This window comes from Ambystoma mexicanum, chromosome 13, assembly GCF_040938575.1.
Source record: "Ambystoma mexicanum isolate Mex_15411 chromosome 13, UKY_AmexF1_1, whole genome shotgun sequence".
Classification (NCBI taxonomy): domain Eukaryota; kingdom Metazoa; phylum Chordata; class Amphibia; order Caudata; family Ambystomatidae; genus Ambystoma; species Ambystoma mexicanum.
This window is the reverse complement of record NC_090938.1, coordinates 37,688,497-37,702,465: the sequence shown is the minus strand read 5'-3', so window position 1 is coordinate 37,702,465 and position 13,969 is coordinate 37,688,497. Positions and strand designations below refer to the sequence as shown.

The 13,969-nt window shown below is 46.6% G+C and overlaps 3 protein-coding genes across 3 annotated transcripts in view; 1 reads left to right on the top strand and 2 right to left on the bottom strand.

Annotated features, from left to right (window-relative positions):
- Window positions 1-13,969, top strand: part of LRRN2 (leucine rich repeat neuronal 2) — a 408,631-nt gene that overhangs the window by 171,649 nt on the left and 223,013 nt on the right. The window lies entirely within an intron of this gene.
- On the bottom strand, window positions 7,715-9,883 carry LOC138520179 (pneumococcal serine-rich repeat protein-like). The gene is made up of 3 exons (XM_069632656.1): window positions 9,231-9,883; window positions 8,799-9,140; window positions 7,715-8,708 (listed from the first exon to the last, which is right to left on the bottom strand). The coding sequence occupies exons 1-3, from the start codon at window positions 9,881-9,883 to the stop codon at window positions 7,715-7,717; spliced, it is 1,989 nt and encodes a 662-aa protein (XP_069488757.1).
- LOC138520178 (pneumococcal serine-rich repeat protein-like) lies at window positions 9,906-13,511 on the bottom strand. The gene is made up of 4 exons (XM_069632655.1): window positions 12,859-13,511; window positions 12,283-12,768; window positions 11,059-12,192; window positions 9,906-10,968 (listed from the first exon to the last, which is right to left on the bottom strand). The coding sequence occupies exons 1-4, from the start codon at window positions 13,509-13,511 to the stop codon at window positions 9,906-9,908; spliced, it is 3,336 nt and encodes a 1,111-aa protein (XP_069488756.1).

Genomic DNA, 13,969 nt, shown 5'->3' with positions numbered 1-13,969 from the left:
GCCATGCGCAAAAGCATATTGCTTCAAGGCGCCACGTTAATTGCTCGGAAGCCAGGATGCTTGGCAACTTAATGTTTTCTGGCCAGGGGACACTTCTGCGCAGGGACTGGGCCTAACAGAGGGTAGGTCTCAGGGGGAGGGCTGCTGCTAGTGTCGGAAGACAGAGGCTGAGAAGCCCCATGCGCCAGAGATGGGGGGGTGGAGAAGGGGGCATTAAGGGTGGCGCTGAACCTGTTTTCCTCCGCGTCAAGGCGAGCACGTTGCCCCTGAGCTATCCTCCCGAGACAAGTTAATTACAGGTGTCAGAGAAAGCCTCAGTGAAAAGTAAGTAGCGGCCTGTCAGAGGTCTGGTCCTGCCAGGGCATGGGATGTGCCCGAGCTACACCAGTCATATAAGGACACAACTCTATCATGAGACTGACTCTACCCCAACCCTCCCGGAATTACAAGCACCGTGAATTGCACTCACTGACTCTGGCCACCTACTTAAACATACATGTCTATTGGTTAGGATTCAAAGTAAACCTTCACAGAGTTCATGTACGCTAGGTGCCACGCGGACAGAAAGTTAAGCGCGTTAGGAAACTTCTGACAAATGGCTTTCCCTAAAAAAAATACATGTATTGAAAACCATGAATGGTTTGATGGGTTTTAAAAAGCATAAACACCTTTCCACCTGAAGTCTGAGCGTAGAATGGGTGCCACGCGTGCCACAGCGCCCCCACCGGCCTTCCCTGGAAATGTACCTCCAGCTCAGAGCACCTCAGCAATTCTGTCTTTATTGTTAATTTTGCCCCGGAAAACTTGTCTTTCTTCTTATTTTAAAAATTGTTCTTCTAAACTGTACATTTTGTGGGAAGGTAATAAAATAGATCAAAAATTAAGAAGAGTAAAATAAAGGTGTTTTCAGCTTTTCCAATTAATTTTCCAATAGAGAAAAAGGTGTTCGGATCGGCGTCAGATGAGAAACAGCTTGGGCACAAAGTCAGTCTTGCAGATACCCAGTTTTTGGTTTGGTTTAAGTCCGTCCAGTAGTTTTAAAAACATTCTGTGGAGAAAGGGGTCCAACACAAGCTTACTTATGTGCATTGCAGCAGTGAGGCTTTTCAGAAATGAAAAACCGCCAATTGTTAATTCTTTGTTTGCTCAAACAATTACTGTGGGAAGGGTGCGGTAAACCGGAAAAGGAAAGGGCTCAGAGCGAGATTTGGAATGTGTCGAAAGGGGTGATTTCAGATTAGGGTAGAGCTGGTGAGGAGGGAAGAGGGCCCCATGTGTAGTAAGAGACTTTGGGGTACGACGGAGAGACCGTTTTGTGACAAAACCTTTTCGTCTTGCCGCAGCAATCTCGCAGGGTCGCCGACTAAACATCGTAAGACCCTCTCAGAAAAACGAAATTTGTCACAGTGAAAGGCAATAGTGGGAGGGTCAGGAACACAGAGTGGAACAAAGGGGGGGGGTGCGCTGAAAGCATGAGTGGGGGCACATGGAGGTTGGTGGTGGGGATGGGGAAGACTTTTAAATTGTCGAGCAATGTCCCGTCACCCCAGCAATCGGGAATATTACTGGGAACGATTAGCGCGGTAATGCGTCGCGACATCAATGCGATTGCGGTTTGCTAATGTGGGAATTTCCCACGGGAAACTGCCACCGAAATGAAAGGAGAGGAGACAATGGGGACCTGGGCCAATGGTCAGGGGACCTTCTTGCTGCAACGTGCACAGTGGTCGTGGCCACACCCCGTGGGATCTGGCAGGGGGGTGTGGGCTGTGGTGACAGGCCGGGGCCCCTGGACCTCAGTCTTCAATAATCAAACATGGACCTCGGCTGAAGGCCCTGGTCACTGGACGTGGCGATGATATAGCAGGACAAAACCCTTGAAATTCAGTGAGAAAACGTTAGTTAAGCCAGAGTCATGTGGGTCGGGCCCATCACAACAACAAACAACCATGAAATTCAGGGCGAGCAATCGAATTCAGAGTCCCGCCTGCTGCTCAGCCCTCGAGCACATCAATGCGATGACAAATGAGACAAAACAATGACATCATAGGGGTGGGGGCTGAAGTAAGATTCCATCACTTCCCACGTCCGCTGAATTTCATGCGTTTGGTTGTGATGAACTGGTCTAGCTTAACTGCCTTGGAACTAAAGTTCTTTCACTGGATATATTAGAGAGAGAGAGAGAGAGAGAGAGAGAGAGAGAGAGAAAATGAAACAGAAAGAGGAGAGAGAGAGAAACAGAAAGAGACAGCGAGAAAGAGAGAGAGAAAAAGAGAGAGATGGAGTTTGGGGGGATAATGTGGGCTTTTTCGGTAAACAACACAGCAGAGCCTGTGAACGACCCTTGAGCAATGTCCCCCAGTTCGTTCATATGATATGATATGATATGCGTTTATAACGAGCCTATACGCAAGTATTTCCAGGAGCGATACAAAGAAAGTTCATTATTTAAAAAAGAAAACAATTCTAAATTCTTCCCAGCCTCAACATTAGTAGTTGATCCCATGTATTAAATATTTGCTAAATTTTAAGGGAGTAAGCAGGGGTTGGGGGTGGGGGGAGTGAAATTGTTGCTTCCATGTTCCGTTCGATCCCACTGGCTGCTTTTCCCCATTCCCGGATAAATAAAACCAAAGGGCCACGGGCTTCACTTGCAATACGGTCACCCCTGGTCCCAGGGACGCCGTGTGAGGGTCGCCAGCGGTCGCAGCTGCGACCTCTCTGCTGCAGCTGCTACCCCTGTCATCTTTATTGCTACCCCCAATAGGAATGTGCATTTAAAAAAACGTTTTTTAAAGTATGTTTTGTAAAATAACTGGTCAACTCTGCATTCCCCCACCTACCCTCCCATTTCAACCACGCATTCTATGGCGGACGGAACTGTGAGTGACTTAGGCTCTGTGCACATGAACTGTGAGTGACTTAGGCTCTGTACACATGCACTGTGAGTGACTTAGGCTCTGCATACACGAACTGTGTGTGACTTAGGCTCTGCATACATGAACTATGAGTGACTTAGGCTCTGTACACATGAACGGTGAGTGACTTAGGCTCTGTACACATGCACTGTGAGTGACCTAGGCTTTGTACACATGAACTGTGAGTGACTTAGGCTCTGTGCACATGAACTGTAAGTGATTTGGGCTCTGTGCACATGAACTGTGAGTCACTTAGGCTCTGTGCACATGAACTGTGAGTTATTTAGGCTCTGTACACATGCACTGTGAGTGGCTTAGGCTCTGCATACACGAACTGTGTGTGACTTAGGCTCTGCATACATGAACTATGAGTGACTTAGGCTCTGTACACATGTACTGTGAGTGACTTAGGCTCTGCATACACGAACTGGCTCTGTATACACGAACTGTGAGTGACTTAGGCTCTACATACATGAACTATGAGTGACTTAGCCTCTGCACACATGAACGGGGAGTGATTTAGGCTCTGCACGCATGAACTGTGAGTGATTTAGGCTCTGTACACATGCACTGTGAGTGACCAAGGCTCTGTACAGATGAACTGTGAGTGACTTAGGCTCTGCACACATGAACTGTGAGTGACTTAGGCTCTGCATACATGAACTGTGAGCGACTTAGGTTCTGTACAAATGAACTGTGTGTGACATAGGCTCTGTATAAATGCACTGTGAGTGACTTAGGCTCTGTACACATGAACTGTGAGTGACTTAGGCTCTGCACACATGAACTGTGAGTGACTTAGGCTCTGCATACATGAACTGTGAGCGACTTAGGTTCTGTACAAATGAACTGTGTGTGACATAGGCTCTGTGCACATGAACTGTGAGTTATTTAGGCTCTGTACAGATGAACTGTGAGTGACTTAGGCTCTGTGCACATGAACTGTGAGTGACTTAGGCTCTGTGCACATGAACTGTGAGTGACTTAGGCTCTGTGCACATGAACTGTGAGTTATTTAGGCTCTGTACACATGCACTGTGAGTGACTTAGGCTCTGCATACACAAACTGTGTGTGACTTAGGCTCTGCATACATGAACTGTGAGCGACTTAGGTTCTGTACAAATGAACTGTGAGTGAATTAGGCTCTGTGCACATGAACTGTGAGTTATTTAGGCTCTGTACAGATGAACTGTGAGTGACAGGCTCTGTGCACATGAACTGTGAGTGACTTAGGCTCTGTGCACATGAACTGTGAGTGACTTAGGCTCTGTGCACATGAACTGTGAGTTATTTAGGCTCCGTACACATGCACTGTGAGTGACTTAGGCTCTGCATACACGAACTGTGTGTGACTTAGGCTCTGCATACATGAACTATGAGTGACTTAGGCTCTGTACACATGAACTGTGAGTGACTTAGGCTCTGTACACATGCACTGTGAGTGACCTAGGCTTTGTACACATGAACTGTGAGTGACTTAGGCTCTGTGCACATGAACTGTAAGTGACTTAGGCTCTGTGCACATGAACTGTGAGTGACTTAGGCTCTGTGCACATGAACTGTGAGTTATTTAGGCTCTGTGCACATGCACTGTGAGTGGCTTAGGCTCTGCATACACGAACTGTGTGTGACTTAGGCTCTGCATACACGAACTGGCTCTGTATACACGAACTGTGTGTGACTTAGGCTCTGCATACATGAACTATGAGTGACTTAGGCTCTGTACACATGAACTGTGAGTGACTTAGGCTCTGTACACATGCACTGTGAGTGACCTAGGCTTTGTACACATGAACTGTGAGTGACTTAGGCTCTGTGCACATGAACTGTAAGTGACTTAGGCTCTGTGCACATGAACTGTGAGTGACTTAGGCTCTGTGCACATGAACTGTGAGTTATTTAGGCTCTGTACACATGCACTGTGAGTGGCTTAGGCTCTGTACACATGTACTGTGAGTGACTTAGGCTCTGCATACACGAACTGGCTCTGTGCACATGAACTGTGAGTGACTTAGGCTCTGTGCACATGAACTGTGAGTTATTTAGGCTCCGTACACATGCACTGTGAGTGACTTAGGCTCTGCATACACGAACTGTGTGTGACTTAGGCTCTGCATACATGAACTATGAGTGACTTAGGCTCTGTACACATGAACTGTGAGTGACTTAGGCTCTGTACACATGCACTGTGAGTGACCTAGGCTTTGTACACATGAACTGTGAGTGACTTAGGCTCTGTGCACATGAACTGTAAGTGACTTAGGCTCTGTGCACATGAACTGTGAGTGACTTAGGCTCTGTGCACATGAACTGTGAGTTATTTAGGCTCTGTGCACATGCACTGTGAGTGGCTTAGGCTCTGCATACACGAACTGTGTGTGACTTAGGCTCTGCATACACGAACTGGCTCTGTATACACGAACTGTGTGTGACTTAGGCTCTGCATACATGAACTATGAGTGACTTAGGCTCTGTACACATGAACTGTGAGTGACTTAGGCTCTGTACACATGCACTGTGAGTGACCTAGGCTTTGTACACATGAAATGTGAGTGACTTAGGCTCTGTGCACATGAACTGTAAGTGACTTAGGCTCTGTGCACATGAACTGTGAGTGACTTAGGCTCTGTGCACATGAACTGTGAGTTATTTAGGCTCTGTACACATGCACTGTGAGTGGCTTAGGCTCTGTACACATGTACTGTGAGTGACTTAGGCTCTGCATACACGAACTGGCTCTGTATACACGAACTGTGAGTGACTTAGGCTCTACATACATGAACTATGAGTGACTTAGCCTCTGCACACATGAACGGGGAGTGATTTAGGCTCTGCACGCATGAACTGTGAGTGATTTAGGCTCTGCACACATGCACTGTGAGTGACCAAGGCTCTGTACAGATGAACTGTGAGTGACTTAGGCTCTGCACACATGAACTGTGAGTGACTTAGGCTATGCATACATGAACTGTGAGCGACTTAGGTTCTGTACAAATGAACTGTGTGTGACATAGGCTCTGTATAAATGCACTGTGAGTGACTTAGGCTCTGTACACATGAACTGTGAGCGACTTAGGTTCTGTACAAATGAACTGTGTGTGACATAGGCTCTGTATAAATGCACTGTGAGTGACTTAGGCTATGTACACATGAACTGTGAGTGACTTAGGCTCTGTACACATGAACTGTGAGTGGCTTAGGCTTTGTACACATTAACTGTGAGTGACCAAGGCTCTGTACAGATGAACTGTGAGTGACTTAGGCTCTGCAAACATAAACTGTGAGTGATTTAGGCTCTGCATACATGAACTGTGAGCGACTTAGGCTCTGTACACATGAACTGTGAGTGACATAGGCTCTGTATACATGCACTGTGAGTGACTTAGGCTCTGTACACATGAACTGTGAGTGACTTAGGCTCTGTACACATGAACTGTGTGTGGCTTAGGCTCTGTACACATGCACTGTAAATGATTTACGCTCTGTACACATGCACTGTGAGTGGCTTAGGCTCAGTACACATGAACTGTGAGTGACTTAGGATCTGTGCACATGAACTGTGAGTGACTTAGGCTCTGCATACATGAACTGTGAGTGATTATACTCTGTGCACATGAAGAGTGAGTGACTTGGGCTCTGTACACATGAACTGTGAATGGCCTAGGCTCTGTAGAGTGACTTAGGCTCTGCATACATGAACTGTGAGCGACCTAGGCTCTGTACACATGAACTGTGAGTGGCTTAGGCTCTGTACACATGAACTGTGAGTGATTTAGGCTCTGTACACATGCACTGTGAGTGGCTTAGGCTCTGTACACATGAACTGTGAGTTATTTAGGCTCTGTGCACATGAACTGTGAGTTATTTAGGCTCTGTACACATGAACTGTGAGTGATTTAGGCTCTGTACAAATGAACTGTGAGTGGCCTAGGCTCGGTACACATGCACTGTGAGTGACTTAGGCTCTGTACACATGCACTGTGAGTGGGTTAGGCTCTGTACACATGAACTGTGAGTGATTTAGGCTCTGCATACATGAACTGTGAGTGGCTTAGGCTCTGTACACATGCACTGTGAGTGACTTAGGCTCGGTACACATGAACTGTGAGTGATCTAGGCTCTGTACACATGAACTGTGAGTGGCTTAGGCTCTGCATACATGAGCTGTGAGTGACTTAGGCTCTGTGCACATGAAGTATGCGTGACTTAGGCTCTGTACACATGAACTGTGAGTGGCTTAGGCTCTGTAGAGTGACTTAGGCTCTGTACACATGGACGGTGAGTGACGTGGGCTCTGTGGAGTGACTTAGGCTCTGTACACATGGACTGTGAGTGACTTAGGCTCTGTAGAGTGACTTAGGCTCTGTACACATGGACGGTGAGTGACGTAGGCTCTGTAGAGTGACTTAGGCTCTGTACACATGGACGGTGAGTGACGTAGGCTCTGTACACATGAACTGTGTTTTGTTTATATTAGATAAGTGGACTTGGACACAACGTCCTATTACAGTACACACATGCATTTTCTTTGTTTAATGTCCATTCTGATAATATTAGCCGCCAACATGTTGTCTCTAGTGTTTTAGTTTGCAGCCCCATAGATCCTCTAGTCCATCCACCCCATATCCCCCAGGGACATGAGCCCAAGGGTTGCAGAAAAACACTTCTGTTCTACTCGAGCTCCTCCCACTCACTATTTATATAGACACATGAAGGAGACCTTCCTGTGCCATTGTAAGTCCCTGTGTTTCCCATAGGTTTTCATCCAACCCGCCCTGGTGTTTCAAAATAGGTGTTAGACTATACAATCTGTTGCAGAGTACTCTGTACTGTGTGTTGCAGAGTACTCTGTGCTGTCTGGTGCAGAGTACTCTGTGCTATCTGTTTCAGCGTACTCTGTTCTATCTGTTGCAGAGTCTTCTGTGCTATCTGTTGGAGAATACTGTGTGCTATCTGTTGCAGAGTACGCTGTGCTATCTGTTGCAGAGTACTCAGTACTATCTGTTGCAGAGTACTCTGTGCTGTCTGTTGCAGAGTACTCTGTGCTATCTGTTGCAGAGTCTTCTGTGCTATCTGTTGCAGAGTCCTCGGTGCTATCTGTTGCAGAGTACTCTGTGCCATCTGTTGCAGAGTCCTCTGTGCTATCGGTTGTAGAATACTCTGTACTGTCTGTTGCAGAGTACACTGGGCTATATGTTGCAGAGTATGCTGTGCTATCTGCTGCAGAGTATGCTGTGCTATCTGTTGCAGAGTCCTCTGTGCTATCTGGTGCAGAGAAATCTGTGCTGTCTGTTGCAGAGTACTCTGTGCTATCTGTTGCAAAGTACTCTGTACTGTCTGTTGCAGAGTATGCAGTACTGTCTGTTGCAGAATAGGCTGTACTGTCTGTTGCAGAGTACTCAGTGCTATATGTTGCAGAGTACTCTGTGCTATCTGTTGCAGAGTCTTCTGTGCTATCTGTTGCAGAGTCCTCGGTGCTATCTGTTGCAGAGTACTCTGTGCTATCTGTTGCAGAGTCCTCTGTGCTATCTGATGCAGAGTACTCTGTGCTGTCTGTTGCAGAGTACTCTGTGCTATCTGTTGCAGAGTACTCTATACTATCTGTTACAGAGTACTCGGTACTATCTGTTGCAGAGTACTCTGTACCATCAGTTTCAGAGCACTCTGTGCTATCTGTTGCAGAGTACTCGGTACCATCTGTTGCAGAGTACTCTGTACTATCTGTTGCAGAGTACTCTGTACTATCTGTTTCAGGGTACTTAGTACCATCTGTTGCAGAGTACTCTGTGCTATCGGTTGCAGAGTACCCTGTACTATCTATTGCAGAGTCCTCTGTGCTATCTGGTGCAGACTACTCTGTGCTGTCTGTTGCAGAGTACTCTGTGCTATCGGTTGTAGAATACTCTGTACTGTCTGTTGCAGAGTACTCGGGGCTATCTGTTGCAGAGTACACTGTGCTATCTGCTGCAGAGTCCGCTGTGCTATCTGGTGCAGAGTACTCTGTGCTATCTGTTGCAGAGTACTCTACACTATCTGTTACAGAGTACTCGGAACTATCTGTTGCAGAGTACTCTGTACCATCAGTTTCAGAGCACTCTGTGCTATCTGTTGCAGAGTACTCGGTACCATCTGTTGCAGAGTACTCTGTACTATCTGTTGCAGAGTACTCTGTACTATCTGTTTCATGGTACTCGGTACAATCTGTTGCAGAGTACTCTGTGCTATCGGTTGCAGAGTACCCTGTACTATCTATTGCAGAGTCCTCTGTGCTATCTGGTGCAGACTACTCTGTGCTGTCTGTTGCAGAGTACTCTGATCTATCGGTTGTAGAATACTCTGTACTGTCTGTTGCAGAGGACTCGGGGCTATCTGTTGCAGAGTACACTGTGCTATCTGCTGCAGAGTCCGCTGTGTTATCTGGTGCAGAGTACTCTGTGCTATCGGTTGTAGGATACTCTGTACTCTCTGTTGCAGAGTACTCTGTGTTGTCTGATGCAGAGTACTCTGCGCTGTCCGTTGCAGAGTACTCTGTGCTATCTGTTTCAGAGTACTTTGTGCTATCTATTACAGAATACTCTGTGCTATCTGTTGCAGAATACTCTATACTATCTGTTACAGAGTACTCGGTACTATCTGTTGCAGAGTACTCTGTACCATCAGTTTCAGAGTACTCTGTGCTATCTGTTGCAGAGTACTCGGTACTATCTGTTTCAGAGTATTCTGTACTATCTGTTGCAGAGTACTCTGTACCATCAGTTTCAGAGTACTCTGTGCTATCTGTTGCAGAGTACTTGGTACTATCTGTTGCAGAGTACTTGGTACTATCTGTTGCAGAGTACTCTGTACTATCTGTTGCAGAGTACTCTGTACCATCTGTTTCAGGGTACTCAGTGCTATCTGTTGCAGAGTATGCTGTGCTATCTGTTGCAAAGACCTCTGTGCTATCTGTTGCAGAGTACTCCATGCTATTGGTTGGTTTCAGAGTACTATGGGCTATTTGTTGCAGAGTCTGCTGTGCTATCTGTTGCAGAGTTATCTGTGCTATCTGTTGCAGAGTATGGTGTGCTATCTGGTGCAGAGTACTCTGTGCTATCTGTTTCAGCGTACTCTGTGCTATCTGTTGCAGAGTCTTCTGTGCTATCTGTTGGAGAATACTGTGTGCTATCTGTTGCAGAGTACGCTGTGCTATCTGTTGCAGAGTACTCAGTACTATCTGTTGCAGAGTACTCTGTGCTGTCTGTTGCAGAGTACTCTGTGCTATCTGTTGCAGAGTCTTCTGTGCTATCTGTTGCAGCGTCCTCGGTGCTATCTGTTGCAAAGTACTCTGTGCTATCTGTTGCAGAGTCCTCTGTGCTATTTGGTGCAGAGTACTCTGTGCTGTCTGTTGCAGAGTACTCTGTGCTATCGGTTGTAGAATACTCTGTACTGTCTGTTGCAGAGTACACTGGGCTATATGTTGCAGAGTATGCTGTGCTATCTGCTGCAGAGTATGCTGTGCTATCTGTTGCAGAGTCCTCTGTGCTATCTGGTGCAGAGAAATCTGTGCTGTCTGTTGCAGAGTACTCTGTGCTATCTGTTGCAAAGTACTCTGTACTGTCTGTTGCAGAGTATGCGGTACTGTCTGTTGCAGAATAGGCTGTACTGTCTGTTGCAGAGTACTCAGTGCTATATGTTGCAGAGTACTCTGTGCTATCTGTTGCAGAGTCTTCTGTGCTATCTGTTGCAGAGTCCTCGGTGCTATCTGTTGCAGAGTACTCTGTGCTATCTGTTGCAGAGTCCTCTGTGCTATCTGATGCAGAGTACTCTGTGCTGTCTGTTGCAGAGTACTCTGTGCTATCTGTTGCAGAGTACTCTATACTATCTGTTACAGAGTACTCGGTACTATCTGTTGCAGAGTACTCTGTACCATCAGTTTCAGAGCACTCTGTGCTATCTGTTGCAGAGTACTCGGTACCATCTGTTGCAGAGTACTCTGTACTATCTGTTGCAGAGTACTCTGTACTATCTGTTTCAGGGTACTCGGTACCATCTGTTGCAGAGTACTCTGTGCTATCGGTTGCAGAGTACCCTGTACTATCTATTGCAGAGTCCTCTGTGCTATCTGGTGCAGACTACTCTGTGCTGTCTGTTGCAGAGTACTCTGTGCTATCGGTTGTAGAATACTCTGTACTGTCTGTTGCAGAGTACTCGGGGCTATCTGTTGCAGAGTACACTGTGCTATCTGCTGCAGAGTCCGCTGTGCTATCTGGTGCAGAGTACTCTGTGCTATCTGTTGCAGAGTACTCTATACTATCTGTTACAGAGTACTCGGTACTATCTGTTGCAGAGTACTCTGTACCATCAGTTTCAGAGCACTCTGTGCTATCTGTTGCAGAGTACTCGGTACCATCTGTTGCAGAGTACTCTGTACTATCTGTTGCAGAGTACTCTGTACTATCTGTTTCATGGTACTCGGTACAATCTGTTGCAGAGTACTCTGTGCTATCGGTTGCAGAGTCTTCTGTGCTATCTGTTGCAGAGTCCTCGGTGCTATCTGTTGCAAAGTACTCTGTGCTATCTGTTGCAGAGTCCTCTGTGCTATTTGGTGCAGAGTACTCTGTGCTGTCTGTTGCAGAGTACTCTGTGCTATCGGTTGTAGAATACTCTGTACTGTCTGTTGCAGAGTACACTGGGCTATATGTTGCAGAGTAAGTTGTGCTATCTGCTGCAGAGTATGCTGTGCTATCTGTTGCAGAGTCCTCTGTGCTATCTGGTGCAGAGAAATCTGTGCTGTCTGTTGCAGAGTACTCTGTGCTATCTGTTGCAAAGTACTCTGTACTGTCTGTTGCAGAGTATGCGGTACTGTCTGTTGCAGAATAGGCTGTACTGTCTGTTGCAGAGTACTCAGTGCTATATGTTGCAGAGTACTCTGTGCTATCTGTTGCAGAGTCTTCTGTGCTATCTGTTGCAGAGTCCTCGGTGCTATCTGTTGCAGAGTACTCTGTGCTATCTGTTGCAGAGTCCTCTGTGCTATCTGATGCAGAGTACTCTGTGCTGTCTGTTGCAGAGTACTCTGTGCTATCTGTTGCAGAGTACTCTATACTATCTGTTACAGAGTACTCGGTACTATCTGTTGCAGAGTACTCTGTACCATCAGTTTCAGAGCACTCTGTGCTATCTGTTGCAGAGTACTCGGTACCATCTGTTGCAGAGTACTCTGTACTATCTGTTGCAGAGTACTCTGTACTATCTGTTTCAGGGTACTCAGTACCATCTGTTGCAGAGTACTCTGTGCTATCGGTTGCAGAGTACCCTGTACTATCTATTGCAGAGTCCTCTGTGCTATCTGGTGCAGACTACTCTGTGCTGTCTGTTGCAGAGTACTCTGTGCTATCGGTTGTAGAATACTCTGTACTGTCTGTTGCAGAGTACTCGGGGCTATCTGTTGCAGAGTACACTGTGCTATCTGCTGCAGAGTCCGCTGTGCTATCTGGTGCAGAGTGCTCTGTGCTATCTGTTGCAGAGTACTCTATACTATCTGTTACAGAGTACTCGGTACTATCTGTTGCAGAGTACTCTGTACCATCAGTTTCAGAGCACTCTGTGCTATCTGTTGCAGAGTACTCGGTACCATCTGTTGCAGAGTACTCTGTACTATCTGTTTCATGGTACTCGGTACAATCTGTTGCAGAGTACTCTTTACTATCTGTTACAGAGTACTCGGTACTATCTGTTGCAGAGTACTCTGTACCATCAGTTTCAGAGCACTCTGTGCTATCTGTTGCAGAGTACTCGGTACCATCTGTTGCAGAGTACTCTGTACTATCTGTTTCATGGTACTCGGTACAATCTGTTGCAGAGTACTCTGTGCTATCGGTTGCAGAGTACCCTGTACTATCTATTGCAGAGTCCTCTGTGCTATCTGGTGCAGACTACTCTGTGCTGTCTGTTGCAGAGTACTCTGTTCTATCGGTTGTAGAATACTCTGTACTGTCTGTTGCAGAGGACTCGGGGCTATCTGTTGCAGAGTACACTGTGCTATCTGCTGCAGAGTCCGCTGTGTTATCTGGTGCAGAGTACTCTGTGCTATCGGTTGTAGGATACTCTGTACTCTCTGTTGCAGAGTACTCTGTGTTGTCTGATGCAGAGTACTCTGCGCTGTCCGTTGCAGAGTACTCTGTGCTATCTGTTTCAGAGTACTTTGTGCTATCTATTACAGAATACTCTGTGCTATCTGTTGCAGAATACTCTATACTATCTGTTACAGAGTACTCGGTACTATCTGTTGCAGAGTACTCTGTACCATCAGTTTCAGAGTACTCTGTGCTATCTGTTGCAGAGTACTCGGTACTATCTGTTTCAGAGTACTCTGTACTATCTGTTGCAGAGTACTCTGTACCATCAGTTTCAGAGTACTCTGTGCTATCTGTTGCAGAGTACTTGGTACTATCTGTTGCAGAGTACTTGGTACTATCTGTTGCAGAGTACTCTGTACTATCTGTTGCAGAGTACTCTGTACCATCTGTTTCAGGGTACTCAGTGCTATCTGTTGCAGAGTATGCTGTGCTATCTGTTGCAAAGACCTCTGTGCTATCTGTTGCAGAGTACTCCATGCTATTGGTTGGTTTCAGAGTACTATGGGCTATTTGTTGCAGAGTCTGCTGTGCTATCTGTTGCAGAGTTATCTGTGCTATCTGTTGCAGAGTATGGTGTGCTATCTGTTGCAGAGTACGCTGAGCTGTCTGTAGCAGAGTACTCTGTGCTGTCTGCTGCAGAGTATGCTGTGCTATCTGTTGCAGAGCCCTCTGTGCTATCTGTTGCAGAGTACTTGCTGTCTGTTGCAGAGTGCGCTGTGCTATCTGTTGCAGAGTACTCTGGGCTGTCTGTAGCAGAGTACTCTGTGCTGTCTGCTGCAGAGTACGCTGTGCTATCTGTTGCAGAGCCATCTGTGCTATCTGTTGCAGAGTACTCTGTGCGGTCCGTTGCAGAGTACTCTGTGCTGTCTGTTGCAGAGTACTGTGTGCTATCTGTTGCAGAGTACACTGTGCTATCTGTTGCAGAGTCCTTTGTG